The sequence below is a fragment of the Lepidochelys olivacea genome, assembly GCF_965140295.1.
Source record: "Lepidochelys olivacea isolate rLepOli2 genome assembly, chromosome: 6".
NCBI classification, from domain to species: Eukaryota; Metazoa; Chordata; order Testudines; family Cheloniidae; genus Lepidochelys; species Lepidochelys olivacea.
Genome location: NC_140416.1, coordinates 115445076 through 115465449, shown reverse-complemented (window position 1 = coordinate 115465449; position 20374 = coordinate 115445076). Strand labels below are relative to the sequence as shown.

Genomic DNA, 20374 nt, shown 5'->3' with positions numbered 1-20374 from the left:
AATGAAGTGAAAAATCAATTGGCACAACCCAGGATAGTAATCCCTAAGTGCATGCATGCACATACCTTGGTGTATGTTTTCCCTTTTCCTGATACTTTGCCTGCTCGAATTTTGAATAGACTTCACTAGTATTCCTTCAGAGAGGCTGTTTTATTGTCTGATTTCACACACTAATCATATCACAACCATTTCCCGCATGACAGAAGTTACTATGAATTAGCTAACAATGTTTTATCATGCTTTGAAGGAGGTAAGTGGATTTGTTACTGCTTGTGTATGTGGTGTGTGTCTGTAGGGATACAGTGTATGATTACTGGGTCAGATCCTTAGTTCCCCTTCTGGCTGCTTTCCATTGCTCAGGCAGCATGAAGCATCTGGAAAGCTGCCTTAAAGGGACGGCTGGGGGCTTCCCTAGCTTAGCTAGCTGTTTGTCACACTGCTCTCCATACACACAGAGCACGTTTCTACAGCAGGCAGGGGCATGGCTGGGGAGGTTTACAGCCCCCTTTTCCTCTCCTGCATCCAGCATATGTCACCAGGCAGGTCTTGGCCAGACCTAAGGATTTGGCCCTTATTTCAAAGCTAATACCCACTGGCAAATATTCCAGATTCTAAGACAGCCCTTTTTGGGTTAGTTCACTACTTACCCTTCTCCTCTTTCTATATGATTAAATATGGGTTGTTCCTTTATTATAAAAAAAATTAATAATCAGGGGATTATTATTGAGCATCTGATTAATTTCTGCAAGAGTATCGAATAGCCTCCAATATTAAAAAAAATAAATAAAAAAGCACAAAAAGTCACATCTCTGAATCAAAAAGGATCATCCCTTAGCTGCACAAGTTAATCTTTTTGCCCCAGGAAAAACAGGGCTTGGCAGAAAATATTCCCTTCCTGTGAGCAAGTTGCTTCCACCCAATTGAAGAGAGTGAAAGCAGCTTCTCAGTGTATGGGCTTTTGACCTGTTCAAAGCAGACATTCACACAGAGGCAGTAAAAATAGGCAGTCATTTTGAATGCTGCACAGATCAGCTCTGCATATATGGCCTGATACACCAGAACCTCCTGCAATAACAGTCTGGACTCTTTTTTCTACATTACTGTGAGCCATGATGATTATCTATCTGTGGATCCTGTGCCCATTTCTCTGTCTATTCCGTGTTCATCATGGTGCACAAGTGCTGCGGAATCTTGAGTGTCCTCTTTTCATTTCTATTTTGAATGTGCCTCTCAATCTGCCCCAGGTGCATGTATATTAACAACATGAACAGCGCATAGAGAATTACAGAGTTCAGATACACCTGGATCCTGATTTGTTTGCTGTGAGTAGCTTCTTATCTGACTGCATTGTGTGGCTTAATGGAAGATAATTTTTGTTTGAGTGAACTAAATGTTCTGACATTCCAGAGATACCCAAACATTGCTGTGCTACTTTCAAACAGGCCTCTGTTTGGAGGCAAACTCTGTAACGTTGTGCGTCTGCGGTGCATACTCAAAGGGCATTTCAAGGCTGCTCCCATAATTACCTGCTTTGTGAGATTTATTTATTTTTCTGGCAGGAATGTGTATTTTACATATATATACACTCTGTCCTGTACTCATGATCTGTTAAAAAAAGACACACTATACTGAGAGGGGTATTTGTCTTAAATCCGTGTAGATTGATACAGTTTAAGGAGAGAGGGGACCATCAAATTATCTAGTCTGACCTGTCTGTCACAGGCCCTGTAATTTCCCCCACTTTCTCCTGTATTGAGCCCGATACATCAGTACACCTTACTGTAAAAGAAAAACGTTTATTTCATGTGGAAATACTTAACTCCACACAGCACTTGGATTTCAGTGCAGTTGCTTGTATAGTCAGTACATTTACAGAATATTTATGGCCCCCCCATAAGCCATGGAATGGGAATTTTACCAGTGACTTTATGAGGAGCAGGACTAAGCTTCTGCAAGCAGCCTCTGCCATGTAGGAAACTTGAACATGAATAGGTTCCAGACATCAGAGAATTCTTTGGAAGTGCCAGCTGGCTGTTGACGTTGTGCTCCACGGCCAGCACAAATCATCACTAAAGGTAGTAGAGCCAGCCATGGAAGGGTAAACGCCACTGGAGAACCATTTTCTGGTGCCAGAGAGTTGATGGAGCTTCTGCCACTTCTCCCACCTTCTTAGGGCCAGCGTGAGGGACATAGCCAAAACTAAGAGAGCTTGGTCGAGACAGCCCGATATCCAACTCTTCAATGGCTACTGTATTAGTATTTGGTGCGGGGACTGGTAGTTGGCATGATTTAGAGCAGGCTCTAAGTTATGCCAAGAGGCTCGACTGGCACAGCCAGCCAGGGATGGTGGAAGTACAAAGGCCATCTTTGCATACTTTATCCTACAGGGCTGTGCATCATCCACAAAACTGCTGCTTTCCAGCTCAAGTACAAGTAGAGGCAATAAGTAGGTGCACGTAAAGTTACACACTAAATGTAGTCCCCCACGCTGAGTGTTAGCAAGCCACAAACCCATTGTGATCCCACTTCCTGAATGGCAAATGCACATGGTAAAAAATGGGAATGAGCGTGTATGGGGAGAAACCGGCTGAAGTGCAATCTTTCTCATACTTGCTCCTTAAGCCTTACTCCAGCCATTTGGTAGAAGTAGTTTGACAGCCACGCAGCGTCACTCACATGATCGGGTTCTCCGGAACAACCTGTCCTGCATTGCCCTTACGCGTGCAAAGTCCTGTGTCTGTGGTGTTCTGGAACAAGCCATTTGTATGTGTTCATTAGGTGTCATTCTTCTCTGGCTCGTCTTAGCAAGAATTCTGCATGGACACAAGGGCGCCAGTTTTTCACTGCATTTCTCTCTCTCTCTCTTAAACTTGTATTTGCATGCACCAGTCAGGTAACTGCAAACTACCGGAACCGCCAGCCTATGTGAAAGCGGAAATGTGGGATTTTGCACTTATACATTTAGGAGCCTAAATGTTTGTCAGAGTGATGGGAGGTAGTTGAAAATTTGGCTTTGTTGGATAAATAGACCCCATTAGTGCTTCTTAAGGGAATCACTATTATTGCTCCTAATCTATGTTGTAATTAGATCCACATATTGAAAAGAAATGTTAGTTTAAAAACAAAAGATAAAGGCTTGAAATTGCCCTCCTCGGTAGTTTGCAGTTACCAGCAATGATTCACCTTCTGAGTATTAACTGGAGATCTTGTCCTAGTACAGTGTATACACATGTTTAAATACAAATGATGGATTGTTATAGCAACCCCTTTATCACTGAAACACATTCTATCTCTGAGATAAAAAGCACCTTGAAACAGCAACTCGCACACCCCCATCAACAGGTGAAGTGAGCAACAGTGGGCTTTTTCATCTTGTTTTTTCAAATAAATGTTTTAAAGAAGCCGAAAGAAAAGGTAATTTGACAATTGTTTTACACACGTGTTGCTTGTATGTTTTGAGTTCTCATCATGAAAATATGAGGGTTCAATGTGAAGAGAAGGTTAGAGGCACTTCAGAGGGAGACGCACACAGTGGAAGATGAGCAAAGGAGTGTTTGATTCAAAGATTCCAAAGCGAGAAAGGACCATTGTGATCATCTAATCTGATCTGTATAACACAGGCCAAAAAAAACACCTTCCCCCAAATAATTCCTCAAGCAGATCTTTCAGAAAAACATCCAGTCTTGATTTAAAAATTGCCAGTGTTGGAGAATCCACCATGACCCTTAGTAAATTGTTCCAATGGTTAATTACCCTTATGCCTTATTTCCAGTCTGAATTTGTCTAGCTTCAACTTTCAACCACTGGAACATGTTATACCTTCCTCTGCTAGATGGAAGAGCCCATTGTTAAATATTTGTTCCCCATGTAGATACTTACAGACTGTAACCCGTAATCTTCTCTTTGTTAAACTAAATAGATTGAGCTCTTTGAGTCTGTCACCATAAGGCATGTTGTCTAATCCTGTAATCATTCTTGTCACTCTTTTCTGAACCCTTTCTAACTTATCAGCATTCTTCTTGAATTGTGAGCACCAGCACTGGGCACAGTATTCCAGGAGCAGTCACACCAGTGCCAAATACAGAGGTAAAATAACCTCTCTACTCATTCTTGAGATTCCCCTGTTTATGCATCCCAGGACTGCATTGTTTTTTTTGGCCACTTTGTCACCCTGGGAGCTCATGTTCAACGGGTTATCCACCATGACCCCCCAAATCTTTTTCGGAGGCATTGCTTCCCAGAATATGGTCCCCCCGTCTCTAAATATGGCCTAAGTTCTGTGTTCCTAGATGTATACATATCTACATTTAGCCATATCAAAAGGCATATTGTTTGCTTGCACCCAGTTTACCAAGCGATCTAGCTCACTGTCAGTGACCTGTCCTCTGCGTTATTTACCACTCCCCCAATCTGATATGACTCTTTTTCTGTATCACTATTTCTACTGCTCTTGCCGCAAGCTAATTCAGAACAACAGCCCACCACTCAGTTGTGAATGAGATGCAGTGCAGAATCCAGCAGTTAACCAGCATTGGCCCCTCAAGAGAATAAAAGGGGCATTTAGATGGTTTGTTTTGCTAAATGACTGCCTGCTCTCAAAATACGAGGTGAGCAGAATAAAAACACCACAAAGTGTGGCCCAACTCCTGTATGTTCACATGACCATATAACATTCTCAAGGTGGATACTGTATTCACATTTGGGGTATGTCTACACTGCATCTGGGAGGGAGCCCTCCCAGCCTGGGTCGACAGAATAACAACTATGTAGACGGTGCACCTTGGGCTGGGGCTTGGCTCTCAAACCTTGAAGTGGGGGGCTAGTGCACAAGCCCATCAACTGTAGCTGGGAGGCTCAGTATCAGATGCAGTGTGGATGTACGCAGTCGGGGGTAGCCTATTTGGAAGATGCACATAAGGATGGGTGATGTCTGTATTCTTTTTGCAAATGGTGCTTTGCTCAGGATATTTCTTCACTATTAAAGAGACCCACAGTCCATCTAGGGATTGAGTTGATGAGGCTATAATAATAATAATAATAATTAATAATAAATAATAATACCTAGTTCTTATATAGCACTTTTCATTGGTAGATGCCAACATACCTTGTATTTGGTCTCTGTCATGTTTGCCGGTTATCCTATCTCGAATGATCTTTGAGGTGTTTGATTTAATAGGGCCTGTGTAAGAAAATGCTTTTTTATATATACACCTTTATTTACTCTCTCCATGGCAGGAACATGATGGAGGGAATAGTCTTCCAGCTCATCACAGTGCCCATGAACCCATTTCTAAATGTGGTGACCTAGACGTCATCTTCGATTATAAGGCCTCAAGCCAAAAGCTGCTGGTAACCATCCTGGAAGCTAAGGATATCCCAGACAAAGACCGCAGTGGTGTGAACACCTGGCAAGTTCACACAGTTCTGATGCCCAGCAAGAAACAGCGGGGAAAGACGAGCATTCAGAAAGGACCCATCCCAGTGTTCAAAGACAAAATGACCTTTAATAAGCTGGAGCCAGAGAAGCTGAATAGCTATGCACTCAGGTTCCGTCTCTATGCAGTGCGCAAAATGATCCGGGAACAGATGATGGGGGAGCAACTGTTTTATCTGAGGAGCCTAAACCAGGAGAGGGAAGTGAAGGTGACACTGGTTTTGGAGCCACGGAGCGATATGAGCGTAAGTCTATTAAACAATTCACTGTATCATTGGCGGAGGTGGAGGGGTACAGCTGACTTGACTAATGCACCAACTTCTTCATTAAGGATTCTTAAACATGCTGCCGGTCCATTTCCTAGCACCACTATTCAGATCTCAGTTTTTATCCTGGTCTCAAGCGAGGAATGTCAGCACTAGTTCGAGAAAGCTCAGTGCTCAGCGTCCATATTACCCGACGCATTCACTAATGCTCCCTTTTAGACATTTCAGTAGGATTGAAAGGGAGCAGGGTGCATGTTTTTTAAAGTGGTTGTTTGCCAGAAGCTGGGAATGGGTGACAGGAGATGGATCACTTGATGATTTTCTGTTCATTCCCTGTGGGGCACCTGATATTGGCCACTGTTGGAAGACAGGATGCTGGGCTAGATGGACCTTTGGTCTGACCGAGTATGGCCGTTCTTATGTTCTTTCATAAGAATGACTTTCCACCTTTTATGCATTCAGGGACCAGATGTTTCCATGTAATCTATTGTGTTCTGAGGTTAGAGAGCCAAGTTTTCAAAATTAGGCACACAAGTTCCATCCACAAAAGATGTGTTCATGGGCACAGACTGGTAACTGCTCATAAAATATGCAGTAGAACCCACAAAAAGGTCCATTGCCCAAACAACCAACCTTCCATTTTGCATCCATAATTACCCATTTGCATCTACGCATGCATGTTTTCTACCAGTTGGGCTCTTTATTTGGCCTGAATATTTTAAGCAGCCTCTTGTACATTCCAGAGAACTGCCCAGTTTTCAGAGTCCTATGTATAGACAGTGAACATCACCACAAGAGCATTCTAGCTAGGGGTTTTCCAAGAAGTCTGAGGAAGTTTGGTGCCTTGCTTTTGTAGGATTTGGTCACTTTGCTCCTTTAATCTCCTTGGAAAATCCCAATTTCCAATCCCAGAGTAGATCATCTGTGATATCAGAGTAGCAGGATAATTGCTGTGCCATCAGGTTGATTTTGAAACTATAGCTATTAAATTTTCAAACATACTGTTTTGTTCTGTTTTTTCTTTTTAAAGGAGGCATGTCTTGTACTAATATTCAATCCTTTGGTAAAAAGAAAAATACTAACAAGTATTAAAACAGGCCACCCTTTCCTCTAAGGTCTTGTCTGCAAAGAGGCAGGGAAAAGGAGGGAATTGAGCAGAATAATTATTCCAGAAAAACGTCACTCACATTCCAGAATAATGTCCATATTGGGAGCTATTCCAGAATAGCTGTTGCAAAAAAGCTTATTTTGCAATAGCTATGCTGGACAATTTCCCTGTGTAGACAAGGCTTAAGACTTTTCACCATATAAAAGAAACTCCGTATGAGATTGTGCATACAAAATGAATAATAAACAATGCATTTGCAGGGAGAGGAGAGAATTGAACATGATGGTAACTAGGAAGAAAGCAAGAAAATATACAGCAAGTGACATAAAAGATAGAAGATTGTGCTAGACACATTCCATCAGAAAATCATTTTCAGGGAAATTTACTCGACTTTTGATGTACTGGAGCATATGTTTATCTCAAAAGCTTTGATTTACACTAGTAATAACACATTAGACAGGGCTTCTGGCCTCTAGAGAGAGAGTATTGAAAGATGTGTTTCTGCAAAGTGATGCTGGAGACTTGTTCCTGCAGTTCTGTCTTCTACCCCATTGTTATTCATGCAGATGATTCTTAGTCATTGGCAACTCCAAGAAGAACATCACAATTCTACCCAATTAGGCCCCAAGGTATACATTAAAGGGGGAGCTGTGTTGAGCATTCCACTGGGATTCTCTTTGTTCTTTCCCTGCAGAGCGGAGACTCTCAGATCAGTCTGTCAGCAACCTCTCACAGCGATAGCGCTTCTTCAACACAGTCCCTGTCGCACGGAGGCATACCAGAGCTGCTGGTGGGACTGTCGTACAATGCTACTACCGGACGGTTGTCAGTAGAGATGATCAAAGGCAGCCATTTCCGCAACCTTGCTATTAACAGGCCGCCTGGTAAGTGAAATCTCTCGTAATGGCACACCTGTTCGACAGAGCCACTGAGCCACAACCTGGTTTTATTTTCTTGATACGGTTTTTGCCACATCAAGCTATCCAATTAAATTATTTCCTAATTGAGTCTCTGCACATTTGAATTTTACATTTAATAATGGAATAAAAAATATTATTCCAAATGCATGTGCTGGTAAATTTGCCTGTGCATTTTGAATAAAATATCTATCTGTGGTACTGATGAGGCTGCCATTACCATAGTATCAGAGCGCCTCACAAGATCTAATGTATTTATCCCAGTGAGGCAAAGAAGTGGTATTATCCTTATTTTATAGAGAGGAACTGAGGCATGGAGCCACTAAGTGATCAGCCCAAGGCCACACAGGAAGTCTGTGGGAAAGCAGGGCCTTGAACCCAGGTCTTTGGACCAGCCATCCTCTCTAATATAAAAAATAAAATCGGAGCCAAGAGTACATATTTAATGCTTTAATTGTGTCTAGTTCTCGTGAAGCGTGACACATTAACAGCGATGCTGACCAAAGTCTGCGCTTTATTCACTGTGCTGGTGTAGCACAAGCCGTGATAGTCAGCTTTGCTGCCAATGTGCCTCATTCAAGGCTAGAAGATACCGCCTCTAGGGGTGAGTTCAAACTTCATGGCCCTTCAGTCTTTGGCCCGTCATCTCATCTGAGAACTAGCGTCAATTGAGGAGGTATTTTTGGTGATGTGGTTACTTGCCCATTGGGAACTGGATGTGGGCCATTTCACATAAGCCACCAGACATCTACCTGATGGCAACAACATTTGGTCACTGTGAACCTGGGCTTGATTTGAGCTGGGGATCTATAAATGAAGACTCTTTGGGCTTGAACCTGCAGGGTGCTGTGCACCTTTGGCTCTGATCCACCAAAGCATTTTAGCACACCCTTAAATGCAAGCATGTGAGTAGTTCCATTGAAGTACTTAATTGCTTTGCTAGATTGTGGCCAGAGTGCTCAGAACCTTGCAGGATCAAGCCCGGTATCCAATTACTTAATACCCGTAGCTAGCCAGACCCTCAAGAAATAAGATTTTCTTAGAATTTCAATGAAAATCTTCAAATATGTTGTGGTCACAGGTCTAGCTGCCCCTTTCTGGTCTCTGAGTGCCCCCAACTCAGGTCTTGGCCCTCATGCTCTTTCCTGCTTCAGGGTAGGATCATGCAGTTCTTCAACTCTTAGACCAGGACCTCGGCTATACTACCCTGTGTATGAAACAGTCTCATTCTGCAGTTCCAGCTGGTTTCGGGCACCTGTGGTTCTTCCCTTCAAGAGCCAGTGACCAGTGGTATTATAGGAAACAAAACAGCCTTCTTAAAACCATGATTTATTTATCAATGGGAACAAAGAGTAAGAGAAAAAGGATTTTAAAACAACAAAGAGTCTGCACATTTGTCTATCTTGCCTTGAGTCCTATCCTCCCACAAAGCCTCAGCAAGCCTAGCCTCCCCACACACACATCCAGCAGGCCCCTGTGTCTGTCTACTTCCTCTGTAGCCCTCCATCCCGCTGAAGGTATTGCAGAGTTTACTTGGGTGACTGGCATCCAGATTAGCCTCGCCCGGGTTTGAGTAGCCGCACTGCAAGGCCATCCCCAAGTTACTGCATCCTCACTGGTGCTACACTTGTGTGTGTGTGCGGGTGGGGGGGGGGGGGGCTGGGACTTCCAGGGACATATCCCATGGTTCTTTGTGCTGCAATAAGCTGAGCTGTTTTGTGGTTTGTTCCCAGTGCATTGTGGCAGAATGTGTCTGTCCTTCTGGATGCCCGGGGGGAATTGTGGGAAGGCATTGGAGGGCTGTCATCATTCACATGGTTTAGCCTGCATCTTCACTGCAAACTGGACAGCTTCCATCCCAGGTTCTAACCCCACTCCCAGCCGGTCCAGGTATCCAAAGCTTACAACATTTCCAAACCTGGGATCAGAGGTTTTTCTGTGTGGATGGTAGTGGGGGTTGGCCTAAAACTTGGGTGAGAGCCTTGGTTAACTGTGCAATGAAGCAAAAAGAAAAGGAGTACTTGTGGCACCTTAGAGACTAACCAATTTATTTGAGCATAAGCTTTCGTGAGCTACAGCTCACTTCATTGGATGCATACTGTGGAAAGCATAGAAGATCTTTTATACACACAAAGCATGAAAAAATACCTCCCCCCACCCCACTCTCCTGCTGGCAATAGCTTATCTAAAGTGATCACTGTCCTTACAATGTGTATGATAATCAAGTTGGGCCATTTCCAGCACAAATCCAGGTTTTCTCACACACACCCCCCACACACAAACCCACTCTCCTGCTAGTAATAGCTTATCTAAAGTGACCACTCTCCTTACAATGTGTATGATAATCAAGGTAGGCCATTTCCAGCACAAATCAAGGGTTTAACAAGAACCGTCTGGGGGGGGGGAGGTGGTTTAGGACGTTCTTGTTAAACCCTGGATTTGTGCTGGAAATGGCCCAACTTGATTATCATACACATTGTAAGGAGAGTGATCACTTTAGATAAACTACTGCCAGCAGGAGAGTGGGGTGGGGGGAGGTATTTTTTCATGCTTTGTGTGTATAAAAGATCTTCTACACTTTCCACAGTATGCATCCGATGAAGTGAGCTGTAGCTCACGAAAGCTTATGCTCAAATAAATTGGTTAGCCTCTAAGGTGCCACAAGTACTCCTTTTCTTTTTGCGAATACAGACTAACACGGCTGTTACTCTGAAACCTGTGCAATGAAGACATACCTGCGAAGACATTGTATTAAAACCTGCCCAAGTTCTTTGTTCTCATGTTTGCAGGGTTCTGATTATTGCTGGTTAAAACAGTTTTGTAGGCTGATTGGAGACTCTGACAGTGTCAGCAAAGCAAATAAGTCTGGCAGTGTCCCTTAGCACTTAAGTATTTGCTGATAAGTGGCTATCTTGAGCCTTTCTCCTACTTCTTGCCTGTATCCAGACAGCTCACTATTGAATTAAATCAATATAGTCATACAATAAACACCATCCCTGTGGCCAGGCCAGCATACAATATTCATAATTTACTGCAGGGAAGTTCCATATCTGTCACAATATGCTTCCCCATCCAAAATCACATCATTATTTTCTGTTCTATACTGTACTTGCATACCTGGAAAATTACTGGTAATGTGATGTGAGGGAAAAACCTATCAAAAAGAGAGCAAAAGGGGTTGGAAAAAGGGAACACTTGGCTCCAAACCCCATGCTAGAAACTGCAGTCATCATCACTGCTGGCACTCCAGTGAAGTAGTATGAGATGCAGGCAGCTGCTCTGATTACGGTGCTGTTCTTTGGATAAGATATTAAACCAAGCCTCCTTTTCTAGGTAGAAACTAAAAATCCCATCTTGTTTTTGAAGAGCAGGGAGAGAGCCGTAGAATCCTGGCCAGTATTGCTTCTCTCAGTTAAACGTGTTCTGGGGTCCAGTGCTGAGAGTGCTGTTTTTGAAAGGCGTAACAGGAGCTTCCAGCATAATGGGGCTTTGTGAAGGGCTTTGGGACAGCTAACGTAAAAGGCAGTGGAAAACCAAACTGCTATGCAATGCGCACTAGACATGCGAGAAGACATTGAGAGAGAGCATGGAGTGCAGGAGTAACCTCCCATGTCATAGCCCCTGCCAGCTTAGTAGCTGTCGAAAGAAGTGTAATGTTTACTCTCCAGATGGCGTTGGGCAGATGCTCAGGGGAGGCAGCAGGAGGGAAAGAATCTTTCCCACCCCCCTACATGCACACAGACTGCATGATAGCTGCAGAGCTATTCTATGGATACTACTGCAGTTCAGTGCTTCATGTGTAATGAAAGAAGTGCCAGGGCTCAAGCAATTTTTTTACTTTCATAACTGATGCGGCAAGCCCAGAGGTGCCGGGGCTACGAACTGCCAAGCCCGGAGGTGCCGGGGCTCAGCACTGGCACAAATTAAGCACTGCTGTAGTCCAATGGCTTTAGTTTCCTCTGCCGCCTATTAGTCAACCCACATCCACCCACCGCCTTCACCAGAGTGTAGGGGAAACAGTAGGAGGAGCTACACAGCAGTGAATCTTCTAGTCCAACCCTACCATGCTCTGTCCTCACTCCAACCCGGCTCTCTGCCCCACTGAGGGCCCTCCATAACTGAGCTCCAGGCCTCATGTGGCATGCATGCCCCCTGCACGGCTCCCCGAATCCACAGTGGTTCTGGTGCCTGGGGAGGCCTCCACACCAACAGGCACTACATTTGGACCTCAGTGATTTAGAGGGCAGCATCTTGGAGTCTGCAAAAGCTGCAAGAGACAGTTTGTTGAACAAGGAAAGAATGATTTCTCCCCCCCGGACTTACCTTGTGCATCACAAAACCTTCAAAACAAAATGTTGTTGAGCGCTGAACTGAGTCAGTTAAATATTGCAGCCACCCTTATTTATCCTTCAAAAATGACAGTGATCCATCAACGTTAATTTTTTTTTAAATCTCAACATTATGATGCATGTGAGCAGTTTTTTTGCTGCTTGAATTTCTGACACAGCATCTCCTAAGAAGGACTCGGAAGTGGCATTTAAAAGTAGTTTGGTCCAGGCTAGAACTTCAGGAATTGTTCACCTGGACCTGCCGGGCTGTAGGCGTGAGTCTGCAGTCGTTTCTCATGTTAGTAGTTCCATTAACTTCACTGGGCACCCTGGGAATACAAACCAAAGGAGGGGCTGCAGCATCCGGCCCTAAGTGATCCATGTGTATCTACCTATTGTTACTGGCAAGGCAAAGAGAGGGCTGGCACAGTCCCAAGGAGTTTGTTTGGATGGCTAATGGGCTGGTGGTGTCAGGGAGCTGTCGTACCTCATCCCCCCAGCCCAACGTCTCTCTCTTGCTGAAGCAGGGGTTTAACAAGGTGACTCACAGTCCCAGGCACCGCGAGAAAGTGTCACACAAGTGTTTTTTCTGTAGTATGTCCCTTTTTCCGTGATGACCCTCTCCGCATTTTAACGCTAACGATGTATGTATTATATGTATCTTGTTTTATTTACTCCTCCTAAAACTTATCAGCTTGTGCTCATGTTTCCGTCCATTATAGAAGAGAAGAATTTATCCTCCTTTCCTTCCATGTTCTGTTCACACTGTTTTAGTGGGCCCCTGGGATGGTTCTGGGGTTTATATTTTAGTCTCCTGGGTGTTTTCCTCAAAAATCCGGTATTCTCACTTAAGGGGGTGTATTTTACAGTGAGTGACAGCTGGGACCTGCAGCCTTGATAAATGTCCTTGTCTTATTTGTTATTATTTGTCCTGGGGTAGTGTCTAGGACCTTCAGTCATGGACCAGCACCCTGTTGTGCCAGGTTCTGTACAGACAGAACAAAAGGACAGCTCCTGCCCCAAAGAGCTGCCAGACATTTCCTGCTGTTCTGTTTGATTTCTCTCCTTCCAACACAATCTTAATTCTTTCCCTCTGTGCATTTCTTGTGGGGTTCATGTTAATATATAATGCCCCTTGTCGAACACTATTGTTCAGACTTCCTCGCTGGTAAGAACAATCCTCACAGCCTTTCAGCAAGTGCAGAATTAATCACACATGATAATTACAACCACACATGATCATTATCATACCAGCAGCATATTAACCCCATTAAACAAACACAATAGCATTATTGTTAAAAAAGAGAGGGCGGGGGAGGGAGAGAGAATGAACAAATCAAAATCGGAAAGGAAAAGCTCCACAAATCGAGATTTAACGGCTGATGAACAAAAACGAATCTGTGTTATGAGTAGTGGCAAAAAGTGCAGAGGATACCGCAGACTATCTAGCTAAGAACTTCTATGATCCTCATCACCATGGTATCAAAGTGCCTCACGATCATTAACAGATTTTATCCTTTTAACACCCTGGTGAGGGCAAGGCAGTCCTGTTATTCCCACCTCGGGAACTGAACTACAGGGTGGATTAATTGACTCACTCAAGGTCACACAGAAAGTCCATGGCTGAGCCAAGAACTGAACCTAGGTTTTGAGAGTCCCGGTCAAGTGCCCCACCACTAAAAGATCCTTCCTACCTTGTACGGTATTTCAGTGGGGGTGAGGTGACCAAGACAAGGAGGACTAGGAGATAGCGCCAGGTGTGACCTTGATATCACAGTCCTGATTTGCTTTAGGAGGAACTTGAAACCTTGACTGGTCTTAAATTTTATCTGATGCCTGATGTGTTTACACCTTTGTTAATTATTTCCTGTGTGAATTAAGAGCTCTCTGTCATCGGAATTTGAACAGGGAGAGGTGTGAATCTAGAAAAGCCTGGGACCAAATTTGGGTTAAATTATGAGAATGCATAATTCATTAGCACAAAACCTTTCTCTGGGCATATTTTACCACTCAAACAAGTGACACCGCTCCCCATACTCACCACTGTCAGTTAGGATTTGGGTGCCCCCACATGATCATTTGAAACCAATCAAAACTTCTCCAGTCCCTTCTAGAGGTTACCTAGCAGATTTTGTAGCCCTCTCTGGATGGCTAGGCATGCCATGACCCCTCAGGAGAGTCATATGGTCCGGCAAATGAGCTAAAATGGCAGTTGACTATAATTCATATTACTTTTAGGTGTCAGGGTTTTTATGGAATCCTTCAAGAAATATCACCAGTTTCAGGTGAGAAGTAAAGTAGGATTCTTGCCTTCCCTTCTGTCTTTAAAAAAACGTTCTGTAGTGCCTGGGATAATTTATAGAACATAAGGAGAGCATAAGATGGTAGGCAGTAAAAGTCCACACAGCTCCAAAGATGATGGTCTATGGATGCACACCAACATACCGGTCACTGAACTGGGAACCTCCAGAGTGAAAAGCTAGAACTGCTACAGGTCCAGCCAAGCTCTGTAGGTAGGGCGCTATCCAGACTCCTATCACCTGCAGATCAGGCAATATGCACTCGCCAGTGAGTTACAGACAGCGTTACAACTAGTTGCTTTGCCAGGAAAAAATAAAGAAAGAGAGAGAATGCTTTAATTAATCTTTCAGCATCCTTTATTCTCCACCCCTGAATTTGCCCCCAAATAACCCTTAGAATCTGATGGTGGGTGATGGGCATAGCTGAAAATCAAGCGGTAAATTCATTAACTTTTGGCAAGTGCATAGAGATTTTGCGTGGGAAGTGCAATGGAAGTTCAAATGATTATTATACGCCCAGTAGTCAATGGTGCCCAGTAACTTCGCTTAACTCAATTATTTTAAATGTGTAAGAAGGATAAAAAAGCAGAATCCGTACTACAGAGTCACATCTTGGAAAATACAAAGCAAAGCTATTTTTGAGTTAAAGGAATACATTTGCAGCTGGATATATATTGATTCTAGCACCAGAGCCATTCTGATGTCTTTAAAACAAGCCAAAAGATTTTTTCTAAAAGTGTGTACAAGAATATAAACTAGTCCCCAGGGTAAAAATCTTATTAAGCCCAAGTTTCAGGTGGAGGTGAATGTTTGCAGCAAATCTGCAACAAACCTGAAGAACAGGATTTACAAGGGATGTGCTGATAGGTTATAAAATAAAGCAGCACTAATGGGTGCTAACCCAATAAGTAAAGAAACGAAAGCTTGAAGTGCTGTTTTCATTCGGCTACAGCTGAGTTACTGTTTCTGTCGCTGAGAATGCTGCCCTCTACAAGCTGTATAGTAATGTTTATTTGATACACTCATTGCCATACGTTAATGTAACACAATGGGCATGCTAAACTCTAGATCTAGGAGCTGAAACATTAGGGATTTCACTCTCAGTTAAAGTCCCTCCCCTCCCACTCTCTGGGGTTGACAGGTGAGCAAAAAAACCTGCTTCTTGTTGCCTGAAGCGTTGATAGTGAAGTTTCCCATCTCTTGAAAAGACAGACACTTAGCACATCCAGAGAGGTATCTGTATTATGCTTTAGTTGCATGAGCTCTTTCCCAGAGCGAATGTTAGTGCTGCTTCTCCCAGGGACTGGGTGCTTCAGTGAGCGAAGCATGCTGCAGCCAGCTGGCTTCAAATCCTGTCTGACTTCACCGGGTGAAATTATATGGGTGTTCTCATGCTAGAACCCACTGGTCATTGGTGCACCTTAGTTGTGGGGGAACCTCCAAATGTCAAGACTCTGAGGTTGTCCAGAACCTACCTTGAGTATCCCAGTGGAGATTTCAGTCATTTCCTTTTGGCCACTGTTGGGTTCAGTTGAAGTAAATGTAGTTCCAGGAACTAGTAGACCAAGAATAGAGCCATTGTACCTAGTTCCTAACTGGAACCCATTTTAAAATTCCATTTGGAATTTCTACCTGGGAGCTGCCCCTGCCCTAAAACAAACTTTCTGCAGCAAGGGCATGTTTGTGTAAGGGCAGAACTTTCCCCAAAATTTCCTGAAACTTTCCCCCACAACCAGTTCTAATATCAAGAAGCCCCCATAGTACCCTGAGCGGCAGCCAGAGCCCCTGGCTTCATGATGACACATTTCTACAGTGCAGCTATGCTTTGTCAGTACAGACACCTGCAAGGTAAAATAAACTAAAATCCCCATGTATAACACCAGGAACCCTGTGCTGATTGTTTTGTTTGTTTTCATATACAGTCCAGCTAAAAAAGAAAAACAACCCCCCCCTCCGCAAACTCTGTATTGTTTTTAATGTATCTGAACCTTCTGCAGGATTCAGATTTGTGCCATCAAAATCACAAGCCATCCCGCAGAAAGTAGGGTTCAGCTCTCAGTAAAGTACATGGGACCTGTAGTCTGCTTTGTGCCACATGGACTATTCACATTTCTTGTATTTAAGTGGGTTTTTTTCCTTCCCAGCCACAATCAGCAGACTATTTCATGACAGAATAAATTGCTCTCCTTTTCTCTCTACGGAGAAGATTTTTGTTGGCAAGATTTACTTTGTCTCTAGTGTGATGTTGGCAGCCAAATTGCCATAGCTAGCTGGTGATAGGGCTGAACTTTTCCTGCAATAACCTGATAGCTGTACAGCTGTGCAGGCTCACAATTTACTCCTCGGTTGTCAGTTTCCTGACAGCTTTTTTCAGTGGAACAGTTTGAGGAATGGAGAGCCCTGCTTTTGAGCTACAGAAGTGTTTTCACACCTGAAGTGTAATTTCACACCTTGTGTTTCTCAGCAGATAAGTGCGTAACATAGCACATCAAACAGGAATAGAAAAGGATAGACTTGCTATAGGAAGGAGACAGTGGGTTGTAATTTATTTCCTATCTTCTGTGCCCTCTGAGGTGATATTAAATTGCAGAACCTTGGTCTTTGATGTTTAAAAAGGTTAGAGCTGGGTTGACCTGGCAAAGTGACCTGCAAACAGGAATAGTCTGTAAACTTGCACTGAGCAGGATTTGTGGGATGAGATGAGATTGGGGATTTTGACTGTAGAAAGCACTTGATGTTAGTGGTGGTATTATCCTAGAATCATGGAAATGTAGGACTGGAAGTCAAGTCCAGCCCCCTGCACAGCAGTAATGTAGTTAATACAGATGTCTGTACACTAAAGAATTTGAACAAGGAATGAAGTTGACCTTGATTCTGCTGCACTCAGGAGGAAAAGCAAAAAGAGGGTTTTATTGCAGGCTTCGGACAAACTCTGAAATCCTTACTTAAGGCCAGATCATGCTACTGCATGCAGATGTCTCCACTCCCACAAGAAAGAGGAGAGTGGTCAGCAGCCTTCATGGAACCTGCCTCCCCCTTTCAGGAACTTATGAAGGGCTGTCTATGGGGTCATGATCTGTCCAGGATAGTAGGTAGTGGTTGCCTCCTTTTAATGGGGAGTCATGAGAGGCAAGTGTAGGCAGGGGAGGCCCTGGTGTAGAAATTCCAATGGAGCCATGCTGCCAGGAAATGGAGAGGGGGTGCTGGGACCTCAGCTGGAGCAAAGATTCCATGGAGATGGTCATGGCCTCCCAGTGAGACCTGTAGGGTTTAGGGCCAGACTTGAAGTTTATTACATGAGGCCAAGGAGCAGACCCTGCCTGCCCACCCAGACTGAATGATAAGGAAATCCTCAGAGTTTTCCTCCCTTCTTATGCCCCTCCCATGGGTTTTATTATGGAAAGAGGTGATCTGACCTTCCGCTTTTACTCAGTGCTTACTTGGACAAAGGTCCCATTTGCTTCATTTGCCCCCTTGATATTCCTTCACTAGTAGCAACAAAACTAAACAGTGTCTCTTCTCTCTTTTGTCCCAGACACCTACGGAAAGCTCTGCCTTCTCAACTCCATGGGCCAGGAGATGTCTCGTTGCAAGACATCCATCCGTCGAGGCCAACCAAACCCCATCTACAAGGAGACGTTCGTCTTCCAAGTTGCCCTGTTCCAGCTTTCTGACGTCACGCTGATGATCTCCATATACAACCGGCGCAGCATGAAGCGCAAGGAGATGATTGGCTGGATTTCTATGGGTCAGAACAGCAGCGGAGAAGAAGAGCAAAATCACTGGCAAGAAATGAAAGAAACGAAAGGGCAGCAGGTCTGCAGGTGGCATACCTTACTGGAATCCTAATGGTCCCTGAGCTCCTGGGACTACCCACTGGATCCTCCCATAATCACCCCGCTGAAAGCAGCCATCCCATAGCAAACATTATGAACCATCCGGGTCTATTTTAACTGAATTTTTAAAACTCAGCACACTCAGTGAATGTAGGTGCTGGGGCCCAGTGAGAAAATTTACCTGTTGCCTTTGAGGGTTTTCATACATTTTCTCACCCAAACGATAACCAGAAGGGAAGTGGTTATGAAAAACACAAAGCTACTTTTACCCTCTTGCTGTCAATGCCTCATTGATCTAAATTATTTTTGTTGCTATTTTCTTCTGGTGTAATGTCTTTCTCCCACCTCCATTCTTATTATTGATGTATGCAAATGTTCTTGATACACAGATGACGTCATTAGTCTAGCACTGCATGCCACTCGTTCTTCCTTTTACTACAGTGTTTCTAAATCCGAGAGAGAAACATTTGATACCACTTAAGACTGATTAATATATTTTCAGGTAGCATGGGAAAGCACTAAAGATTTCTCTGTAAACTTTTAAGTGCCTAGAGATTGCCATTACTTTCTTGTATTATTTACTAGTATTTGAAGTAAGCATGTTTTATTTCTTGTGCAACCTATATCACCAGATGTTTGTATGAGGTGATGGGTGTCAATTTAACATAGTAGTTATGTAATGCATGTTTAGATGCTTCCCTGTTTTCTTAGCTTGTGGCTTCTATTGTTGTGAAAACAAAACAACAAAAAGAGAGAGAGACCAAAACAAGCTGCACATCTGCCTTGGTGCCTAAACCACGATTATTCTAGATCATTGTTCACTCTTCTTATTTTTTTCTTAATGTGAGGTTCACTTGAAAGAATGATTCTGTGCATAGTGGGGTTTCATATTTATTATCTTTCAATGACTGAGTCAAATCTGCTCCAAGTAAAAAGTGCTTTTTCAAGATTCCCGTAAAATATTCCAGAGATCTGAAAGTCAAGGTGAATTTTTTCCTTCTCTGACATCACTAGGAGGGTTCTGCAGGCCCCCTGGTGCTATCACTTCCCCTTGTGCGAACCCATCTCAAGCAGTGTTTGCACAAGAAGGAATAGAATCCCACTTGGTCTCTCAGAGGTGTTGGCCCTGGAGGGCTAACAGAAGAGAAAAGTATGACAGTTCACGCCTGTATCTGCATACCCACAAAGGGCAGATCTGCTTACTAAGGTGAGGTGATTTTTAGGTAGTCACGCTTCAGAGCGCAGCGGCACTTTCAGTTTTAATAGTCATCTTTTTCCTGCCTCCAAAGTGAGTTAAACCCAGTGGAGGCAGTAGATAGAGGAAGAAGGCTAATTTTCTTTCTTGATTATCAAGAGATCCAGTGCTAGCTGTTGCTGAGTAATAGGAGCCATGACCCTAGTGCACAGAGCCATACGATTGTACAGGTCCTACCAGATGAAGATAGGTGCCAGATCCCTAAACAATTTCAAATAACACCTATTGCCAAGGCTCTAACTTAAACCCTTCAGTTGGTGTCTCTCCATTCCTACTGACTATAGTGAAGCACAAAAATACTCAGCTGCAAAAGGCTTTCAAATTTGATTCACAGTTTCTATTTTTCTTTGTTTCCCCCACTTAGAGAATTAGGGCCAAATTCTGCTCTGTGGCACCCTATGAGTCTCACTGACTTCACTAAAAGAACAGGAGGACTTGGGGCACCTTAGAGACTGACCAATTTATCTGAGCATGAGCTTTCGTGAGCTACAGCTCACTTCATCGGATGAATCCGATGCATCCAGTGAAGTGAGCTGTAGCTCACGAAAGCTCATGCTCAAATAAATTGGTTAGTCTCTAAGGTGCCACAAGTCCTCCTTTTCTTTTTGCGAATACAGACTAACAGGGCTGCTACTCTGAAACTGACTTCACTGGGGCTATGCAGGACCTAACATAAGCCTCAGCCTTGGGCTGCATCTGAGCTATGGTCATTGCATCTCAGGTAATGGTGGGAGGACAGGTGGCTGGGGTCAGCTCTGACTTACACCTGGGCCACCTCTGTCCCCACAGGGCCAGTCCAGCAGATGGGAATTGCTGGCATGAGGGCCACACAGTCTTTCCTCTGGCTGTGCTTCTGTTCTGCTATATTAGCTCTTTTGCACCTGGAGATTCTCCCTCATAGGAGGAATACCCTCCACTTCCTAGGGAAGC

General features: G+C 43.8%; 1 protein-coding gene across 4 annotated transcripts in view; it reads left to right on the top strand.

The window, feature by feature from the left end:
• The window catches only part of SYT16 (synaptotagmin 16), a 142982-nt gene extending 123056 nt beyond the window's left edge, over positions 1-19926 (top strand). For all 4 annotated transcript variants that reach the window (XM_084630335.1, XM_084630334.1, XM_084630333.1 and 1 more), the window contains 3 exons: positions 5236-5679; positions 7503-7692; positions 17889-19926. In XM_084630335.1, the coding sequence (XP_084486461.1) occupies positions 5236-5679; positions 7503-7692; positions 17889-18202 (948 nt within the window). In that variant the 3' untranslated portion in view covers positions 18203-19926. The remainder of the gene's footprint in view (positions 1-5235; positions 5680-7502; positions 7693-17888) is intronic.
• The last annotated feature ends 448 nt before the right edge of the window (positions 19927-20374 follow it).